This window comes from Pholis gunnellus, assembly GCF_910591455.1.
Source record: "Pholis gunnellus genome assembly, chromosome: 15".
Taxonomy (NCBI): domain Eukaryota; kingdom Metazoa; phylum Chordata; class Actinopteri; order Perciformes; family Pholidae; genus Pholis; species Pholis gunnellus.
The window spans coordinates 4,158,457-4,181,388 of NC_136542.1; the positions used below are offsets into that span (position 1 = coordinate 4,158,457).

Here is a 22,932-nt window from a genome sequence, read left to right on the forward strand (position 1 = left end):
CTCCTGCAACACCTTGTCCCACCACACTGTATTTACATTCACATCCATTTAGTCCATCGCTCACTCTTGAGCCAAGTTCAACAGAGCTGCATGCTAAACTTGTGAGCATGGCGATGAAGTGTGCTTTTACCGCTCCTGATCCATTCTTCATTTTACGTTCAAGTGCTCTGTGAAGCATCGAGCTACGATAAGAGGGTCACACTAACCGTTTTCAAGCCTGTTTTTCAGGATGGTATTTTCACATCCTCGAGCTCATTAGAGTCATTTAGTAGCCATTTGTGCCGGTAGCTCACGCAATTCAAGTAACTAAAGCATAATTAGTGCAGTACGTCACAGTAGCTTGGAGCTGCTGGTTTGTTTTCACGCTGCTAGCGGTAGCAACATGGCTACCGCTAGCAGCTAGCAGCCTGGTAAATGTCCAAAGCAAGAAACAGCTGTAAGAATTTGAACTAGAAACACTGATCTCAGTGCGATGATTAAAGGCACCCCAGTGTTTCAGTTATATACATTTTGCATCGCATTTTCCCAGATGATCGAGACCCTGTGGCCGACAGAATACATAGTGAAAGCCGGACTTAAAGGGAACCGATCTAAACGTTGATGGTGTCATTATTCTGAGCCTTTACATTGTGCAATCAACATTTACTTCATAAAAATGATAAAGTTAAAACTTATCTATTGCCATACTGAATCAAATTACTACGTGTGTGAAAGGGGTTGGCATATATATATATATATATATATATATATATATATATATATATATATATATATATATACTGTATTTGCTCTCTGTGTAAGAAGCAATTTTTAGCTTTTTGTGCTGCCCCCAATGGCTGAGAAAAATAAATCAATGTAACTTTAAGAGTACACATTATTTTCTATATATCTTTAAAAAAATGAATTAGGAGGAAGATGATGGTGGTGGCAGGTTCAGCAGACCTGACGAGGTTGGGAAGTGTGTGTGTGTGTGTGTGTGTGTGTGTGTGTGTGTGTGTGTGTGTGTGTGTGTGTGTGTGTGTGTGTGTGTGTGTGTGTGTGTGTGTGTGTGTGTGTGTGTGTGTGTGTGTGTGTGTGTGTGTGTGTGTGTGTGTGTGTGTTTCCTGAGCATGGCTGCCAACAGAGAACTAAACGTGTGCCTACACCAAAGACGTTTTTCTCCTGCGAAGACTCACACTCAAGTGTTCTTAGCGCTGTGCCGTGGCTCTGGTCCTCGCCAAGGTTCCTTCACATCCAAATTATTTAGCAGTGTTTATTATACAGAGGTTATGCTGGCGCCAGACGCTAGGAATCCCAAAAGAAAATTGTTTTCATACATATAAATGGAAAGTGGCTGGACACTGGTAATGTAGTCCTCTCAGTTTTGTGTGGAGTTGAAATTGAATCTACGATTTCTTTGCCTGCCTTGGATATTTCTGTTCTATTTATTTTTTTATTTTTGTTCCCTTGGCAGGAAACAAATGATTAGAAACAGAAACCCTCAGAAAACAAATATTGTCCAGAAAAACAAAAAAGGAACCCACACAAGTGGACGTCAGGAACTCGTTGTTGTGGTCATTTCTTCTTCAGGACAAACTGATAATGGACAAAAGATGAACATCTGCAGTATCTTTGATGAGATCAGACTTATTTCAAGTCTTTCACTTTGGCCCTCGTCCTCCAGGCTCCAAACCAAGACGATTTTAAAATCGTCTTCTCTTTTTCTAATTTCTGCTTGTCTTTCTTTTTGATACACATTTTATCATTCTTCTAATCCCTTCCTCCCACCTTTCTAAGCATTTGTGTCTCCTGCCTTCACTTTCCTTTCCTTTTCTTCCTCTCTCTGCTTCTCTCTATCCTAATGCCTCCCTCTCTGGACCCACCGCCACCCCACCCAGAGCTCTCTCCTCTTCACTTCACTCCAATGGCTTTCAGCTGTGGGGTAATCACTGCAATATTGTCTATAGCAAACCCTCTCTGCAGTTAAAATAGCGGAAGTATTAGTAACAGGGGAACTCTGTGAGTAGGTATGTGGGTGCATGTGTGTTTATGACCTAAAGGGAAACAAAACCAGAGATGATGGAGAGTTCACTCATGAAATGATTACGCCATGTTGAAAACACATCATTCTTTAGCGTGTTTGGTACCAACGTGTTACTGTCAGCGCTTATCGTGCTGAAAAGTAAAACGGTTCAAGCTGCCTTGAACCAAAATAGTATTTAAATAAAGATAAAAATCCCTTTTTTTAAATTCAAAATCATGCTCTCGGATAACATGATCGTATTATTTCCCTTCATTTCATTTTTCTTTTCTTTGACTCGCCGCAAGGGGGGGGGGGGGAGATAGCGGTGAGCGAGTTTCTGGTTCTCCCCACACTTTTATAAATGAGCTGCACGACAGAGCGCTTCCCCCTCCTCACAGCATTGGAACAACAGCTTGTCAAAGTCTGGCAACAGGGCACCCTTTTGAAAAATGATCTTTGCATCGCTTTGCCCAAGCAAACACGTTTCACTAACACAATCTCCGCATCGCTTTAAATCATAATTATGGGGTGTCCAGAAAGCCAGTAAATGAATAAGGTAGTTTTGTGGGCACAGAGGGGGGGGGGCTGCTTTCTCAGTACTCAGGTTTCCCAGCGTGTCGGGAGAAAAATACTGTAATCATATACAGGACTGTCTCAGAAAATTAGAATATTGTGATAAAGTTCTTTATTTTGTGTAATGCAATTAAAAAAACAAAAATGTCATGCATTCTGGATTCATTACAAATCAACTGAAATATTGCAAGCCTTTTATTCTTTTAATATTGCTGATTATGGCTTACAGCTTAAGAAAACTCAAATATCCTATCTCTAAATATTAGAATATCATGAAAAAGTATACTAGTAGGGTATTCAACTAATCTCTTGAATCGTCTAATTAAACGAAACACCTGCAAGGGTTTCCTGAGCCTTGAAAAACACTCAGCTTGGTTCAGTAAACTAAATCACACGTATGAGGATTATCACAATATTCTAATTTTCTGAGACAGTCCTGTATATATCACAGGGAAGTTTTTGTGATTAGAATGTTTTCAAATCAGATGAGAATGCAAAGAAAGAACCCGGGTAGAGAGAGCAGGAAAGAAAGGACAAAAGAAAGAATGTATTATATTAGTGATATGTTTAGAAATGTGAATCTTTGAAGTAACTACTGTATTAACTACAGCTGTCATAAATTACTGGACTGGAAATGTAGTGGAGAAAAAGTAGAGAGGTCTATCAAAATGTATAATACTTAAGTACAATAACATCCTAACTTGCAATACTGTGTTGTTGTTTATTACTGCCAAACTCTGAAACACACGTGTACATTCACACACATTCTTTCAGTAACGCAAATATTCACAGACACAGGCGCTGAATCTCCTTTTGATACACGCATCCAAAATCACACACACACACACATACTGTATGCAATTACATACAGATGCAGTGGCAGACACACACATTGCTCATGTCTCTCTCAAACGTGATGACACGTCCCTCTCAGTCGGCCTTGTCGCTCGTACTCGGAGGACACCGGATGCTAATTGGAAACAGGAAACTCGTGTTTCCACAGAAGATTCAAAGAGCTGTCGCAGTGAATCTCTCATCTAAAATACAATCTTTAATGCTGCCCTGACTATAGTTTCCCCCGCCACAGCGCTGTCATGCTAAAGGCCCATACCACAATCAACTTGTTGTGTACCCTATTGTGTGGTAGAGAGATCAATATAACGTGCAGACAAGGTGGAAATGTTTATTCAAAATATTCATATGTGCAGAGGCTGATAAACATGACCAATGTGTTTGAAGACTAATCTTACAATATCATATTAAATGCTGGTGACACAACATTTGATTGAGAATAAGTTAAAACTATTTTGCTCATTTTCAAAAACCTGTGTATCCTCAGAAAACATCGGCTTAACTGTGGGACTCTAAAACTCTCCACCGCACCGCCTCAGCGGCGAGTTAGAAGACCAAACACAGCAGAACACTGACGTGAATAAATTAACTTGGAAATAAAAAAAATAGATGCACATTCTGCAGACTTTTTAATAATGGACAAACATCAATCGATATAACAGCTAACCAATGTGTACACACACACACACACACACACACACACACACACACACACACACACACACACACACACACACACTCCCCATCACATTCACTCACTGACTCGCTGCAGAAGCGTGAAAGGCGTCCAGATGCCCGGAGGGTAGTGAACATGCCGAGGCGTAATTGAAAAGGAGACAGTTGAGCTAAACAAATTACACCAAAGGAAAGAAAACAAGAAACATAATACCGGCAGCACCGCGCTGTCCTCAAACTGTTTTACATTTGATCTGAAACTAGTGGCTTTGAAACCGGTTACACCGGAGACCAGTTGATACTTTCACTGTGTTGACTTTATTTAGGGTTTAGGCTACTTTTTTGGTATAGTTTTCATCTTCGATATCAATAAGAGGCTAATGATTGTATCCTGAAAACAGTGCATGGGTGATATTTGAGTAGGTGGTTGCACTGGAAGGAGAGGTGGGTTCATCAGTGATATGTTAAGGGCTGTGATCCCTCACTGGCCTCCCACACGCTCAACGTCCACTTGTGTTTGATACGCTATTTTGGCAATCTATGGGTACTGCATTGATATTGACTTGATGCTCTATTGTTCTAAACCATTTTCAAGTGTTATTAAAGATTCATATCAAGGAAGAATCTATGCGTAAAGGTCTCAGAATAAGGATGAGTTTCTGTGTCTCACCTTGCCTCCTGGAAGTGGAGCTGTTCTGCTTATTCTCCTTATAAACCAGCTGTTTTATCCACAGCGTTGGAGCAGTTATCTCTGCAATGACAGGATGACAGAGGGCAGATCAATAACTTCCATGCTTCCAGATGATCGTCACACAACGTACCACAGCTTAAGCTTCATTTAGCCACGATCCGCCAGTAGCTCACTAGCACAGCCAAGCTTTGCCCACAAAACCAAAATTTAAATTGCAGTCGAGATCCCAGCTTTTCCAAAAATATCAAATATGTCATCTGGTATTTTCAACAGCTGGAGTTTTCCATTTAATATAACGGGGCATTCTTAAGAGATGGCGTCTTGAGTTTGAATGTTAAAATCTGAGGATCCACAGCTTTAAAGTACATAAAGGAGAAACCTCGTGAGCCGAAACGCTACGGCATCCTCCTATGCACCTCAGCGAACTAAGGGACGACCTTAGCGCCGTGTTACAGGTGGAGGAGTAATAACTGCAGACTTACCGTCACCCTCAGGGGGGACGTGAGTCTCCATGGTGGGCGTGGGCTTGGAGCCATCATCTGGGTTGAGGGTGAGAAAGAAACGGAAAGAGACTACCATTAATGAGGTTAATACAATCTACTCTCCAGAACTGTTGAATGGTTGGGATTTGCACATGGCCCGGCCAAGTCAGATAGAAAAAACAGACAAAGAGAGAGAGAGACAGATAGAATAATAGAAGAACGATCATCCACATGTAGCTCCACATCTCTCACATACACATGAATCAACTTCTCGCACTGACACGCAACACAACACCAACATGATCAGGCTGCACATTCAGCACACTTCCTCACAATCACACTGTAAACCACACATACATACGCTCACATACACACACACACATGAGGGGACCACCCTCCTCATCAGGACCCGCATGAGTGCAGTGCAGGTGTAGCTCAATCGCAACTAATCCAACTAAACTTCTTTCTTGAGTTTCTAAATAAGATGATGCAGATGTTGATTCGGTCCGTCGTCTGATTGGTTGGTCTGCCCAAAAAAACGCTCATCCGGTGTATGAAGTGACGTTTGGCAACGAAACTGGTGGTCCTCTGCGGTTAATGCGTGACGATCTGATCATTATTCTGGCTCCACCCCCAAAAATCACCCTCTTGACTCACTCAATGGTCCATGAGAAGGAAGTCTCGTATTGACATGTCCGCATTTTGCCCAAATGTAGCAATGAATGAATATTATATACAAAAAAAGCACCAACAAGCGTTCTAGCAGTACTTCTTTAATACGGAGTTTCTCAGTTAGATTTGGCCTCATGCTAACCACATAACTTACGAACCACATAGTGTATAAACCAGTAGTAGTTTTAAAGATCGCTGTGTCACCATATTTACGACTATTCATCAATTCAAATTAATGAATCCCTCCCAAGTTTCTTTGCTCCCAGGCTGAATAATTTGTCATTGTCTTTCTTTCATCTAGAGCTGTCGCGATGACCACAATATTGCAATACTGCGCTATTGACAAGCCAACCACAGGAGATGACGAGCAACGGCCACAACCACTATGTTCCCTTTTTTTATTATTTTAATTCTTGCAGTGGATACGCCGCACGTTTACACTATGCTACAAACGGCAGCAGCGTGATGAGGTGCAGAGCGTCTTCTGAACTTTCTTTCCCTTCTGCGTTCTGTATTTAACAGAAAACAAGCGTTGAGTTGTTGGAAAAGTGTCATCTTTGTCATTTAAAAAGCAACAATATATCTAATAATAGCCTAAATTGCTCTAAACTCAGGATAAATGCACAAGAATAATAAATATACATAAGTAAATATCCTAATACCTTTAAATGCGTGATAGTTGCTACTGTATCCTTTTATCCCAGTGTAACAAGAACAAACATTTGTGGTGTTTGGCACTCACACATAGGATGACACAACTTCATATTCAGTAACAAGGTTGAGTTTTGCCCATGCATTACATTTTACAGTGTAGCACAGGACAGAAGAGTCAATGTCCTATTTAAGAAATCGATAAGTTGTAATGGATCTGAGATAATGCTGTGAATTCAGCTTCCTAGAATACTCACCCATGTGCAGTGTTGTCGCATCTGGAAAATTCCTTAGGAAGTAATGCGATCAAAAGCAAACCACAGAGGACTGGAGTCATTCTACAAACACTAAAGTCCTTTAATCAGATGGACAAACTGACCTGACCTGGTCAAACTGTGAATAATAAAACACAGCGGTTACTGCGTTGGTCTCAGACAAGTGCAAACCTGGGTCAAACACTAGTCAGAAAGAAGCACCAGTATTTGTTTTGATCCCTTTTTGACAACTTATTTTCTGCACTTCCTAAAATTTCCAATTTCGATGTAGCTGCGTGTTAAAACAAACTCTGTAACTTACAATATTTGTCAATTTACTGTTTGATCCAGGTCTGCACTGTGAGCTACAAACTGCTAGAGGGGGGAAAAAAACAATTAATGGAAGCATCGTCACCTCAACAAGAGGTACAGAACAACATCCGGGTTTGGAAACGACTAAAGTGCTTAAATAATAAAGAAACCCTGAGAGGCCGTCCGTCTCTTCTGGGTTTAAAAATAATCTTTGCATTAGTTTTCACTTCAGTTTTGTTCAATTGTTTTAATTACTTTGATGAAACCATAGGAAAACTGTAGAACTACAGTCATTCTATATCATTTTCATAATTTACAGTTTCAGCAACAGATCCAATATGAAGGTAACGCTTTCATGCCAAAGAAAGAAATGCTAGTTTTAAGATGTATTATTTAGCTATAAAGAAGATTTAAATCCAAATCCACTAAGTAAAACACCAGTCATGTACCTTTCTGCTCTGCACAAATATGGACTTTGCACGGATTAGACGGAACAAAACCAGGTCAAAAGATATTTTGAACTCTTTCTGTGTCTTTCATACAAATGGAAACACTCGCACGCATGCACACACAGACTTACAGCAGATCTCAGCTCACCTTTTCTACCAGAGTTCGGTGGCCCGGGTGGTCTATCGGTTACTGACCCTGTAAAGAAAGAAAGAGAGAGAAAAAACACATAACATGTACAAAGCAAAGACTAGACAGCAGCAACAACTCCTGTGGAACATTTCAAGAGTTTGATTCCAAAATGATGTTTATCCATTTTAGAAACAAAAAGAAACACTTAAAATGTGAATGTGATTGTTCCAACTAAACAGAAAAACTCTCACGTTTTACCCAACCCACTGACATCTTGACTTAGTTAGACGTTTGATGATTTTATTCTGTTAGTACTTGATAGCAGGCACACATTGAAACATCAGGCCCGTTGCGTTATTTTATTGCTGACTAATGCAAACCTGTGTGATCTGCACCATCGGTGGATATGCAGTGAAATTAAGTAGTATACATTTGCAAATATCATTCTGGTTTGGCGCATGCAAGCAGTCGTGCATGCATGGATGCACGGGGGGGGGGGAGATTAGACAGTGCAACCAATTACAATGAACGGGCAAAGTGGAGACATTTTGAGTAAAGGCAACTGGAAGGAAATTTACTACCTGACAATCCACTTGTCCCAGCATGAGTTCCCATAAATTCACGGAAGTTTCCTGCAAATGTATGCGAGATGATTGATTTGGGTCATAGTTTACGGGGGCAAAACTAGCAGCTGTATACAGGTTCAGGTTTACTGTGCCCAGATTCTGGTCCCAGTGTCATACATACCTTTGCAAGAAACAATGAAGATATTGGATCTTATGCAGGACAGAAAGGAGACTGCTAGAGACATTGTTGTTCCATAAACTACACTTCAGAATTTCATCAACTTTATTTAAACCTGGACATCTGAAATTGATAGTGCTGATAGAGGGCAGGGAAAATTCACTGAAGTTATTAATTTCTTCATGAAATATGTTTTTTTAATACATAAGGACTGCTTTTCTTCATCTATTAATCTGCAGATTGTCGAGAATTTGGATGGTCTTTGTCAAAACTAGTGAAAAACAGCCATCACAACTTCGCAGAGCCCAAAGTGACGTCTTAAGATTTGTTGAAGCAATGTTCCAAAACCTAAAGTTATTTCATTTACCATCACATATGAGAAAAGCTGCCTATTATTCCTACATTAAAGAAGCTTGAACCAATAGACGTTTACCATTTTTGCTTGAAAGATTACTGAAACGATTCATCGATTAATTCTTTTACAGAGAAGTAAATCTGCGTGGAGTGTTAACATATAGTTCAAGTCTGGTAGTCTGGTAATTTTCCATTGACCCATTGCATGCCATGTTTACAGAGAGCTATAGAATACAAAATGGAAGAAACTACCATGATCTAATCGGCTCAATCAGCTCGGTGTGTGGTCAGTCGTAAGACGGAAGACGATGGTACAGTAACATGAATGAACTGTTTAAACTTACTGTTCAGTTAGCAAAAAGCTGCCATGTAGCCTCCAGTTCCACCTACTTCATGTGGACACACAGCTGAAACAGCAGTGCCACTTTCAGGATACTTTTTTAAAGATTTAGAAAAATCCGTGAGCATGTCATGAACAAGCCTGGTTGTTTTTCGACAAATACCAAATAGACATTAGAGCTCCTGTTTGTGCGCAGAAGAGTAAATGTATGAATGCAACCATGCTCCATTTACTGATTCTGTTGAAAAGACTGCGACTCAGCAGGTGCCAAGAGAAACCATACAGGTGATTAGTGGCACAAGTGGGGAAACGCAGAGAGAGGGAGACGAGGAAATTGAGGGAGGAGAAGACAGAGGGAGCGGGAAGCCTCTGGCGGTCTGTCGAGCAGCTTCAGAGGGGCATGCGACCGCTCTCACCACGCTCTCCACACAAAATTTGCACCATATGCTCTTGTGGCTGTGCAATCCAATTCTGGCAAAGAACCCCTGTGTATTATCTTCTGGGGGAAAATGATGGTGATTATCATAAAGTGTTCCCATCCAGGATGAGTGTTCAGAGCGCTGCTCCCTCTCCTCCGGCCTGCTGAGAGCAGTTAGAGGGGGGGGGGGGGGGTGAGAGCGGGAGGCCCCTGGATGTATGGCCATTAGCCTTCTCGTTGACCCTGCACCTGCTGTATGCCACATGACATGTAATACACATGTGCCCACAGTATGGCAAGACAGACCCTCTCTAACTGTAACACAAAGGCCCAGACGTAAGTTCTGCCTCGAATGTACTGCATCCATTCTGAAGCCTATATATTAAAAACATTTTTATTTGAATTGTGACAAAAAGTCCAATTCCTAAAGTGACTGAAAAGATAATTGGCTCAATCCTCAGTGACTTGGCTTCCAAAGCACCGCTGGCTCCAAGATCTTACGGAGGCAGCCACCATTGAATCATTTTAAATGCTCGTTATGCTGCCTCTCCACCCTAATAAAGGACTGTCGGGAAACATCCAACCCTTCTACAGGAGTTTAAGTCATACAACCTGTTAGACATTACTCTGAAGTAGAGCTGAGCTGTTAGCACAAATAACTCCAACGTGAGCAGTGCCGAGGCAGAGCAGATGCAAGCTGTGTTGCCGATGTTAAGATGAGATTCTTATTAAAAACATTTCATCCACAGGTTGCCGGGCTTGTTCCCCCCCAGCCCCCCCCCCCCCTCCTCCCCCAGTACCTGAACACACCGGGGTCCTGTTATGCACAGAGGAGCCACTCACTGGCTTGCCGTCACTGGTGACACACCAGCAGTAACCTGTCAGAGTATGGCACTGGACCTGCAGATGCAAAAAGGTAAAACACACCGATAGCTTTGTAACATACATGATTTAGTTTAGTGTATGTAACAGAAGGTGAAGAGCACGATAGAAATGTTCAATATCAGTGAAGTGAAACTGATCTCTTGGGTGATGTGAAGGGGGAGAGTTCACGAGAGACTGTTGGTAAAGTGAAGGATAAAGAGGAAGAAAATCTGTGGAGGGTAGCGAGACAGACCTGCGCAAATGTTCCATCCTCGTTGCATTCTGGGATAAACATGGACTCTTGAGGTCTCCTGGCTTGTTCCAAAGCCTGGTTCCTCTCAACGCGACACTTGGACTGACCTGCATCTGTAACAGATTAACAGGACAGCCCGCTCTCACACACTGTGTACAAACACCACTGCTGTTGTGTTTTTACTGAAGACGTGTGTTCTGTGTCAACAACACCCCGTTCACACCTTGGGGAGGAGCTGACCAGTGCAGCCACAGTTTACTACTGTTGGCCACTGAGTGCCGTCTGACGTTTGAGTGCCTTTGCTCAAGGACCCTTTTTTGATAGACATAAAGGGAGAGGAGCATTATTTATTCACTAATTTTAAATTCTCCGTCCAAACCACATTGTTAGTGCTTGAGGAGTGCGTCATGGACTCCGCACTGATATTTAGAAATGTCAGTGGAAACTTGAGTGACTGACTGTGTTGCTGCTCTCAGGGGACACTAGATGGAAGTGGCTGAAAGGTCAGAGACTGAACTGGGCTCCACACCAGCTGGTCACTGGTTCAAAATCCCGTCAGTAACTACTGTTTTTATTGCACTCGCAGCTCCTGTGGAGTCGAGCTTCATGGTCAACTGTCCGTGTATACACGCTCACACCGGGTGAGCTGACCGGTGCGACCGCAGCCCTCCACTTTTGGCAAAACATTCTCCCCACATAAATGAAAGTTTAAAAAAAAACCTGTCTCTGGACCTGAAAGGAGACAGACATGTTGTCTCCTCCAGAGTCAAAGACTGACAGAGCCAGAACTGGCTGATGAAGTCACCCGAAAAAAAGGACAGACATGGTTACACAAATTCATAAACGTGGACTTTGACTGAGAGTACATTCAGTCTTACTTTAGAAAGACGCTTATTAAACTTTGTGGCGCTTGTGTCGTTTAGAGAACAAGTAAAATCCGTCCAATGTCCTACGGAAGACCTCAATAAATCACTTAAATAAGTCTGTGCTTTTAAGTTGTGACAAGACAGAAATAACCGAACATCCAAAGGTTTCTTTCTTTCTTTATTTCTGTTGTTAGGAGAGTTTGATTGACTGCCAAACACATACTTCATAACCTGGCTGAAAAAAACCTTCACTTTATAATCACTCTGTTTTGAATAATGAGCTGTTTCTTGATGATTGACAGTTAAATAATGAACCAGCAGGTCTGCTTGTTGTAAAAGGCGTAGCTATGTGTTTGTAGTCGTTTTGCTGTAATTTATACCTCTTGTAGTCACATTTATCAGTTGTGTTTTAATCTGAATCTCACGCACACCTCCATAGGCGTTCGCCAGGCGTTGCCGTTGTGAACACAGGTTTGTTCATGAGCTGCCTGCCTAAATAAAGCAACAGTTACACTACAACAAAACAGGCCTGCCGCGTCTACAAAGACTGTGAGCTTTGCCCAGCTCTCCTTTCCTTGGCACACCGCTGTTATTATGAAACAAAACCGTGTATTAGCATACAGAGAGAACAAAATTCACTCCAAAAATGGATTTGGTGGGGAATGCTGTTTTCCTAATGGACAGTGAGGCTGAAAAAAAAAAAAAAAAAGGGAGGACATGCCAAGTTCCAACCTTGACTCTAGACCTATCAATCTCTGCTGTTGTTGAGTGGCTGGCATCCAGAAAGTGAGGAAGTGTGTGATCCTGGTCTGTAAAAACTTACACGCCTACAGCGAGGCGGAAAATGAAAGACATCTTCAGTTCAGTTCCACTTTAGACATCTCCTCTTCAGTTCTACTTTTCTGTCTTGGTGTGTTCACGCAAAGCTGCAACAGCTTTCGTCTCAAGTAAACCAGTGCATTGCTTTCTGAGTTTACAATACATAGTCTTTGCTACAGAGGAGAGTCTTACCGTTTGAGCTCCATCTCCTCGTTTGTAGTCCTGGTGATCAGATTCAAAAGGTGTTTTAGTGGCCTTACCTTTGGGCTCCAGGTCTCTCGCCTCAGATGTGGAAGTTGGTGCTGGAGCCACCGGCAACTGATCGATTTTCACCCAATTTTTACCTGAAACAGAAAAGTCACTTGAAGCTTTGTGGGGTCATGGCATGGTTAAGGGATGCTAGCGTGCAACTGGCAACTGTGTTGTATATCAAAACAACATTTTTAGGCAGTTTTTCTTAGGAACCGTTCCGTTGGCCATAGAGGCAGGAGCGGGCAATATGGCGTTATAATAAGTATTTATCCATCATTCACCCCTAATCGGAATCCTCTCTTCCATCCATCGCAGTATGTTTTGTAAAAGACTATTTTATCTTTCCAAGTTATATTACTGTCAAGCAGTGCTGCAGTTGTAGGCACAGAGTGTTTAGAAAATCCTTGTTAGTGCATTCATGGAAACTCCAGTGAATAAGACTTCCAGTGCCAGCTGCTGACAAGAATTGTGTGGAACTAAGACAAACAATGTGCAAACATGCACGTCATGAAAATGTTAATAGTTTCTGGCATTAACAAGTCACAGATGACTCACAAATCTGAGACAAATTACTCCATCTGCGGCTAGATTTTCTTGATGCACTGGCATCAAGTGAAAACCCCAGAGTTCAATCCTCACCTCGACACCGGCCGCGGTGTGCCAGTGTCAGTGTTTTGTCTTTGCAGCGCGCCCTCTGCAGCTCACAGCCGGTCTCGTAGCTCCGGCCGTCCGAGCCGCACACCGGCTTCCCCTGCGTCCGAGAGCAGATGACCCCGCAGTGACTGTCCCTGTCTCCGATCAGCCACTGCAACGAGAAATACTCACTTAAGGTTTCACATAACACAAAGATATTGATTTTCTCATTCCATGAAAAACCGGTTTCCTTTTGGCTCCGTTCCGTTCTTTCTCGTTTCACCGTGTTTGAACAAAGGCTGCATTCAGCTGGATCTGAGATTATGCCAAACTAACGTACAAATTGGACACATGGGTCACTTGCCCATTTTGCTTAAAACATTTCTTTCCTCCTCAAGCACTTGACGGCCGCTGCCTTTCTTTGTTTAGGCTACTGTAACGCGGGTGTGAGCGGCTCTGCTCCGAAGCTCAACCGAGAGGCTAGTTTATCTAATTGATCTTTGGCTGAAGTTTGAACCTTGATTAAGTTTTCAAAGGAGCCAAACCACATTCAGAGCAATGGGAGTCCTTCCCTCTCCCTCCCCAGGTCTTTACTCATGATCTATTAGTGAGTCGGTTCTACTCTGCCGTTGGAAGTCGGCCTTCTCTCTGACAGCAGTAATGGTTCTTGGCTTTTGCAGCCGCCCTTAAATATATTTAAGGTCTAAAGGATTTCAGGGGAGCACAGACTTTTACCAGGAAGATGGAGTTGTGGGTTAGTGAGGAGAGAGAGTAGGTGTGCAGTGAGGAGCACCAGTGAAATGTGTCCAGCGTACCCGAGCCAACTCTTGTTGAAAATGTTTCAACTATTTGAAATAACACCAGGAGCTCTTGATTAAACTTTGTGGCTGCTCAAACACCTGTTTCATAAAGGACCAAAAAAAGAAAAGAATTGAACAATTCTCAAGTAGGGACGTGCACGTGAAAACCTCTCAAATGCAGTTTTGACCCAAAGTCTCTCAAAGCAATCGGCGTAGTGTCGGTTGGAGGTCTTGATCCGACACAGGGGATCTCTTTAGGGGCAGGTATGGAGGGGAAGAAGGTGATGGAAAATAAAACGCAGCCAGAAACAAAAGGCACAGTTTCTACCCGTCACTTGCCAACTCCTATCAGACGATCTTTTCAAAATGATCCACAGTACAAATGCGTGTGTGGAGCTTTGCATGTATACAAGCACAACTTTAATTCTCCCTCTCCCCCCTCGTCCCCTCCGTATTTTGAATAACATCAAAATTGTTGCTTGGAGACAGATTTTCTCCAAACATTTAAAGAGCAATCAGACGGACCTGAACAAAGTGTAGATGGTAACGAAGCCAAACCACTGATGTCATGAATGAGCTGGTGTACAACTGGATCTCATATACAAATGAATCACCAGGAGTCTTCATCGTGCTGCTCTAAACGGATTAACCGCATGCCAGTGTATTTTCTTTTTACTCTTGTCAATGCAGCACTGTGCACCCATTTATGCCTTTGCGTTGGTATTATTATTATTATAAAAAGGCTCCAGAAACCGTCACAGCCATCCTGTCTGAATTCTTTGCTCCTCTAACCATGCTTGCTCCGTAACGACTGCCAATAACATCATACTTTAAGTATCCGCCAGTGACACTGTTCTTCTGGACAATTTGACTGTCACAGATCAGTGGACACTTGCACTAATCGCCTATAATCTGCTCATTACTGAAGGAGTTCACTGTGAACACTATCTGAAAATCATTCTACTTAATATTTGAAAGAGTGTTTTAGGGTATGTCGCACAGAAGAAAAAAAAATAAAAATAAACTAAATTTAGATTTTTAAGAAAAGAAACAACGTAAAACGACTCCACAGCCATGCTCAACACTGAATGCTAAGGTATCATGTCTATGATGTTCACCATCTAATGCTAACATGCTAACATTTGGTAATTAAAGTTAACACGAAGGACATCCGTGGTTGAAGGGAATGCCATTAGTTTTGCAGGTATTTGGTATTGGACAATTTTGACTTGCTGGTGATGCTAGATTTAAAGTCAGGGCAAAACCAAAAGTCATTATAACTCATCTTGAGGGGAACATAAATGTCTGTCTTTTTGCAATTCATCCATTTACTGTTGAGATATTCTCAAAGCCACAAATGTGAACCGCATTGTGGCATTAAAGTCAGGCAATCGCCAAAGTCATTATAATACATCCTCTGGGGAACATGAACATCTGTTGAGATATTTTAGTTCAACCCTTAAACCTCTGGTTATGGCTACAAAGGATGCAGACTCCCTCAGCCACAGTGGCAGCACACTCGTACTACTTGAATTTGATATTCTTTGTCACATTCTGGCTAATATGTCTCTCTGTGATGACCTGGAAGTGTCACAGGAGTTTAAACTTGTTGTCGCACAAATTACAAATCCAAAAATGTGGTGAAGTAAACGAGACGCAGGTCCGAAAATAAAAAGTCCAAAATTCATGAGGTGAAAAATCTGCCAACTGGTGAGCTAATATCACCTGTGTTCAATGCAAATTAATTGGTTTGGATCATGTTCATATTAGTGAAGATTTTGGCCCTTTTTCAAGCTTGTTTTAGTCCTGAAACAGATGAAGACCTATTGGAAAAAATGTGGAATAATTTCACCCCACAGGCCATATTTCTACAATTAAATATAACATTAGGTAGACTGGTTGGGAAGTTTTTTTTTTGCCGTAGAGAAATCAGTATTGTGTCTGTCAGCTCAGGCAGATACTTCATTATCTGTAAAGAGCAAAGAAAGAGATTAGACTTTTCCTGAAATAGAAAAAGACACTGGAGCTTCAGTATCTTCCAGATAAAATCAGGAGATGAGTTAACCGGGTGGTCCAGAGTTAATTGAAAATACTGTAGAGGATTACAGGTTTTTATCTCCACATAAAACAATATGTCTGTTAGAATATCCAAGTTCTGAGCACAGAGCGGCTCCTTTAACTCCTCCATTGAAATGCTTCTCATAAGTTGATACAGACAAAAACTTGTATAACAAGGTGAAAGGATATTTAAACAAACAGGGAATAATACTTCAGATGACACAAATCCAACTCGCCTCGCCGTAACAATGTGTCCAGAACAAGCCAGACAGTTAAATGGGATTTCAGCTTTGGCATTGAAGCATAGTAGAAAATCTCTCGTCTGAGAGCTCAGACTAAAACTAAATCATGATGTGCCCTCTTTATGAGAAAGTGCAGACAGAGAGGAAAACATAGCACATCATTTCATTTTTAACATGCGTGTTCTCCTCTTGGCTTCGGTGAAGGACGGGAACAATTCAGTAGTCGGAAAAAAAAACGTGCATCTGTGTTCTATCGGTTTTTTCCTCCCTAGAATAAAGTATCATGCGGCTAGAAGCGAGCAGTTACATGTTCCCCTCACAGCAGGAGTGTGTATGGAAAGCAGTTTGTCTACGTGATGAACTTTTACAATTTGTAAATCGGTATACAAAGCAAGCTATTCTTAAAAAAGTGATTTATCCGGCCACTCATCCAGGTTAAGAGCCACAGAGACCGGCCCCTGCCCACGGACTGACCCGTCCTCCCCATCCCTGGCTCGAAATAACAGCCTTAATGGATTCAGCCACTCTACCTCCTCTGTCATAATAAAACATTAAATCAAAGATTTTGAGACGACATTGTCCAGTAAGTGGAAATAAACACTCCCACCGAGTCTCCCACACAAAGTCATTTCTTAGTCATGCTGTCCCACCCACAGACTCGTCTCCCGTAAAGGTGAAACCCGAGACTCAGAAAAGGTTTAGTTAGACGTTCTGTTACTTGAGTTGAAGATTTAAAACAAACAATGAATGCATGCTTGAGGGTACATAAATACTGATAGGACTATTTGGACTTCATTGTTCAGCTTTTAGGGTGAAGCCGGTGGCTGTCGTTAGTAGTCTCGTTTACTCTATGTGCACATTAGACCATGGGAATTTATCGAGTTATTTATTATTAAAAGACAAGTTACTTTGCTGAAAGTTAGCTTGAAATAAAGATCAACATACGTCTGTTAAAGTTGCCGATTACAGTTTGACAAAGAGCACACACACAAAAAAGAAAACAATATGCTGGACTATTTCTTGGGGTCTTTTTTTCCTTATGGATTAAACAAACTGGACATAAAGAGTTAATTAGGGAGCTTTAGAGGTGCTTGGTAATGCTTTTACCTTTCGACAGAGCCACGCTAGCAGTTTCCAGTCTTCATGCTAAGCTAACTGGCTGTAGCTTCATATCTTAACAGACAGAGAGAGGTGTTGATCATCACATCAAACTATCGTCAGGAAAGTGGATGAGCGTGTTTCTCAATGTGGAACTATTCCCACTAATGACAACTGGTCAGTCACTGATGACATTCTCACTAGGAGCTGTGTAATGCACTCTGTGTAACCCTTAATTGCTTGTTCATAACCATACTTGCCAAAGAACTGTTTCAGATTATAACAGCCGAGGCAAAAACCTTCTAAATGAATCTCGAGAATCTGATCTAATCTAATCTTCTGACTCAGACTCTCTGCACTGCATCGCGGCCACTTCTCAGGTCGGATCAAGTCTCACAACAGTCCCTACGGCACCACTGCTTTACATGACTTCCTCACTACAATAAATGTGCACGTGGTTCACATTTGAATCCTGCCAAAATAAAGTTCACCCACACCGGCAGTGAATGACACCGAGCCTGGATCACATGGTATCTGAAAAAACAACTGTTAACCCGCGAGGATCAACCAGAGGAGTGAGGTTTGTCTTTTAGCGCCACACAACGAAGTTTGTAGGCAATCAGCAAAGCATTTGACAGCATTCATACGCTTTCTGTGGTTCCTAGCTTACCAAATACTATCTGAATTGTCCTGATGTGGTAAACCCCACCCATCTGGCGGCTTAAGGAGGTTAAAACAAAGACTACGAGTTATTTTCAGTTACTGTGTCTGACCCAGGTCTGTTTGACGCCAATCAGCTGCTACAGTGTTAGCCAGGATTATGGGACCTGGCATTATCTCCTGAGGGAAAACAGCCCCTCATGTTAGGCCAATAATGGCTGGGGTTGAGACCCGCCCGACGTCCCATAATCAAAACCAAACAAACACATCTAAATTAAACAGACTAACATGTAACAGGAGCTTTTTGCTGGATCTGTTGAGGAACACGCGCTGCTCGAAATAACATTAATTACCTAAACCTGTGGGGAGAAGTTCGCTCATGCTCCCTTCCTGCAGATCGTTATGCAACAGGCAGCACATCAAAGATTTATGGGGATTTATTAGGGATTAATCTCACTTTAACAGCTGCTCAGAGACCTTTCTTTAATTCACAAGAACAACAAGAAGAAATTTATTTTTTAGAGAGACAGCTTAAATAGAAATCCCCAAACATTGTGAGTACATGACATCCTGGACACCCAGGAACCAAAGAGATGAAGTCAAAGATGAGCTGACCTGAACCCTAAAACACCAGGGAAGTTACCAGTTACTAGTGTGGTACCGATATCTTGACCGGGGAAACAATGAGCACTGAGATTCTCACATTTAACAAGCCAAATTCCCCCGACACGCACACACACACACACACACACACAATCTCACACACTCATCTCAGCCAGAAGCACACGGAGCCCTGAGCTCTCTCTGCACCACTCATAAAATAAGTGAAATGCAACCCCCATTGTGCAACAGTTACAACATTAACAAAGTGGTCTTTTTTTTTTTTTTACCGTCGCTGGCAGCGAATCTACTCCGGCCTGAGCCTCAGGAGTGGAACAAGAACAAAGAATATGATTAGAAAATGATTATTTTATATATATGCACGCTTAAAAGGCTTACAGGGGAAAAAGCAGGCCGGAACAAAGGTAGTAAATAAACAAATCTGTGGATTACGTCTCCTACAGTAAATGCAACAAAGTAAAACTTTCCAACTGGCTCATTGTGTGTAGGGTAGAGCGAAGTTCTTTGAACAGATTTTTTATTATAAAAACACACATATAACACAATATAAACAGCAGATCCCTTTTTCACCTTTAATACACTTATTAACCCTTTTTTAGTCAGGAATAAGCTTGCTATAATTTTGTTTTAACAACATGTCACCTGATTTATACCCCAGATACACCAGAGCTGTGGCGACAGGAGAGAAGAGGAGTGTGGAGAAATACAAAGCGGACAAAATGAGTCCCGTTTCTGGGGTGAACACAACAGTAGAGTAAAAGGTATCGAGCTTTTTTATTCACTTTTTTTTTATGGCATTGTCAGACTCACGATGGACTGTTTGCAAAAAAAAAAAGACATTTTATCCTGCGTAATCCGATGTATCGTCTTTTTTACTCCACACATTCGTCTTCCTTGTCACAATTTGCCGCCAACATCACCCACAATGCAACTCAACTCAATTTGTTTTCTTGCTGGTCTGGTTTGCGTCCACAAAGGTAAAATCCAACGTAACGATCCAGAAATCGTAAACATAAGTCACGTGGTGGAAATGTTGTTTGATTATTGGTCATACAGTTGTTGTGACGCGCTCATCTACACTGTGACGAGAGTGTGTGGATGAAACAAAGATGTTCAATTTGACTCATTCAGCGGCTGGCTTGATGGCTAGTTAGCTTGCTAATTCCACCATGCGTTCATGCTACACCGGTTAACGCACAGAATATGAGCCGGACATGGTTATCACTCATATGGCGATAGCGATGTGCTTTCCTACGCTGTGACAAGAAGCAAGAAGTTAACTAAACATGATATTGCAGCTGGCTAGTTAGCTAACTATGCTATGCATGCTTTCATGCTACATTGATTACAGAAAACGGGAAAAGCAAACATTTATTTACAACTCAAACAAGGTTCAAGAGTTAACGCTACAATTAGTCATAGTGTGTTTCTCTCTGTGGACGGTTGTATGACGGTGTGGGCACAATACTGTTTAAGAGAAATGAGTTTTCAAACCTGCAGCAAGGCCTTCCAGTAGGCTAGATATTGTACCTGAGGCTGAAGTTGCATTTTGGAAATCACTGTATTGCTGTCACTGTTAAAACTCACAATAGTACCCCAGTCCACACCCATTAGAGTTAATTCATACCTCTGGTTAGTTTTAAAATCTTACTGCCAGAGCTCTTGAGTTTTCATCTCCAGATGACTGTAACTGAAAAATCTTAATTTCTTAACAACACAAGAACATTTGTGGCGCACACATTTTAAAGAAATTTCAGCATGATTTGGCATCTTTTCCAGATCTTGATCCGTGCTTCACAGTACAATTTCCTTCGTCAATTAAAGAGGATTTTTTACGAATATTTTTTTGGAGAGTTGTCTGTCCTGTCCATAAGGCTGTTATGTAGCTGTATATTTTTGCTGCTTTGGAAAACTGGATGCTGAACAATTCAAATACAGGCTGCAGTATGGTCGTTATTATACAAAGCAATGGTCCGAATTTGAGATTTCTCTCATGATTGAAACTCCATTTAGTCAAACATCTTTAGTTGGAGAAGCCTGTAGTGACACCTCCACTTTGTTCTAACACGCGTCAACTGAAGCTCTCACAATGACTTGATATCACATGCTCCTTGTGCTTAATGACATCACTGCTTCCACGGAAAAGGGGTTTGCATGCACAGACGGAGATCGGCTGCATCGGGTTGTGTGAGTGTGAGACGGCGAGAGGGAACGCTGTGTGCCAGCTCCACGCTTCGTGTGATGCGCTCATTATCCCCTTTGGGCACAACAACAACAAACAATGCAACAACACCAACTCGTACATAAATACATACATAAATGGTCATCTAATGCATCTCTGTGTCATCAACAGGCGTTTTGGCATTCCCTCACCAGCCAACAAGTGGATGACTCAAATGGCGGAAAAGGAGAATAAAAGTGAGTCAACCACAGGGGAAAGAAGCCAATGAAAGTTGTCCACCAAAGTCGGGGCTAATTGTATACTGTGCTTTTAACGGGCCGCGGTAAACACTTTTGTCCGATAATTAGCATTTTGTTTTCAGGAAATATATAAATGGAATGCCATCCCTCATGCTGTTTTCATTAACACACTTTACTGGAAAAAAAAGTGGAGAAAATAAAAAAGGAATCTATGGAAAGTCGCTCACTTCTTCTCCTTCCTCTTTTTCCTTTTAAAATTCTAATTGGGTTTTGTCCTGAAAAAGACTGTTCAGCGTAACCCTTTAAAACCCTCAAAACAGAGTAGTAGCATGTTGTGAGCGCTAAAGGAGCTGAACAACTTTCACATCGGAGGTGCAAAGTGTGTGGGACTTGTGCTGAAGACATTAAAGTGTCGTCCCCTATTCCACTATTTATTTTAATTAGATATTTATGTAATTATTGTCATGTTTTAGCAGGTAACGTTTTTAGCAACGTAGTCCTAACGTGTTGTTTTCATCTCTCCACCGGACTGAATCGACAAAGAAATGAAGGATGCAAAGAAATCGGATTTGGCTTTTTAATACAACTATTTCTATTATAGTCTATCAGGCAATCCGAAAATGCATTGGCGTTGATGATTTCGACCACATTAACATAGTGAAATGCAGCCCTACACAGTTTTACATTCACTCTCTTTTAGCTCTGTTTTTGGTCTCCGCCAACTCCTTCAGGAAATATCTGAGTCTTAAACTGGTAAATGCTCCACTATGTTCACCAGCTAGTCGCTGACTGTCTGTTTGCTGAGCTGATAGCATCCAGCTGTTGCATCTGGAAACAACGCTGATGAGAGCAGTGAACCAAAACGGTAAAGTTGCAGGTCTGAAAATCCAAAACCTTAAGCTGAAAGACACTGAAACACTGCGTAACACTCAAGGGAATTGCAGAGTTGGGTGATAATTATCTGTGGGTTTATCACACAGTGATTTGATTTATTGTTTTCATTTTATCAGCTTTAATGTCTTGCTATGGTTATGAAATCAGATTTCCTTTTTAGATGACGTTCAGAAGAGTAAATATGACATAAAAGAGAAGGATGACTTCCTTATTATTCTTTTTGAAGTGGTGTAAAGCGATCAAAATGAAAGTGTGAGTGAAGGGGCAGAGGGAGGTGCTCCTCCTTTTCGGAAATGACTCTAAATCTGATTAACAGCATTCCTTGTTTGTCACTAATGCTACATCCTGGCTACAGAACAGTCGGCTGTCTCTGCTGTTCCCAGGATGTGTGTGTGTGTGTGTGTGTGTGTGTGTACCACCCATTTCAATAGCTTTTGCCACCATTGCGTACTTTGACCGAGACCACACACTCGCTCATATCAAAGGAAACGATTAAATATGTGTGGGAGAAGAGGCTAATCTGCTGAGCTACTTTGAGAGAGAAAAGGAAGTGTTCCTGCCGTCCTGATAATCTGAAGGATTACAGAGAGCTGTAACTCTTTTAACAGGCAGCCTTCCCCTCGAACAAAAACTGAAGCATGTCACCATCACAGCAAATTTACATAGAGCAAGTTCCCATAGTGGACTAGACAATCGTGTAAAAGCATAAACCACAACTATCAGGAGGATCTGCAGGGGAAGAATGCTGAGGGAAGTTGCGATGATTCTGTGCATGAAGCTCACTGGACTGAAATCACAGAGCTGGATGGTGACTGCATTTCACTACACTGATTAGAAAGACCTGAAATTGAG

General features: G+C 41.7%; 1 protein-coding gene across 1 annotated transcript in view; it reads right to left on the reverse strand.

The window, feature by feature from the left end:
* smoc1 (SPARC related modular calcium binding 1) overlaps positions 1–22,932 on the reverse strand; it is a 43,718-nt gene that overhangs the window by 16,133 nt on the left and 4,653 nt on the right. The window contains exons 2-8 of the mRNA XM_079174935.1: positions 13,293–13,458; positions 12,662–12,745; positions 10,717–10,829; positions 10,400–10,499; positions 7,762–7,809; positions 5,276–5,332; positions 4,773–4,853 (exon numbers count right to left, since the gene is read on the reverse strand). Of these exons, the coding sequence (XP_079031061.1) occupies positions 4,773–4,853; positions 5,276–5,332; positions 7,762–7,809; positions 10,400–10,499; positions 10,717–10,829; positions 12,662–12,745; positions 13,293–13,458 (649 nt within the window). The remainder of the gene's footprint in view (positions 1–4,772; positions 4,854–5,275; positions 5,333–7,761; positions 7,810–10,399; positions 10,500–10,716; positions 10,830–12,661; positions 12,746–13,292; positions 13,459–22,932) is intronic.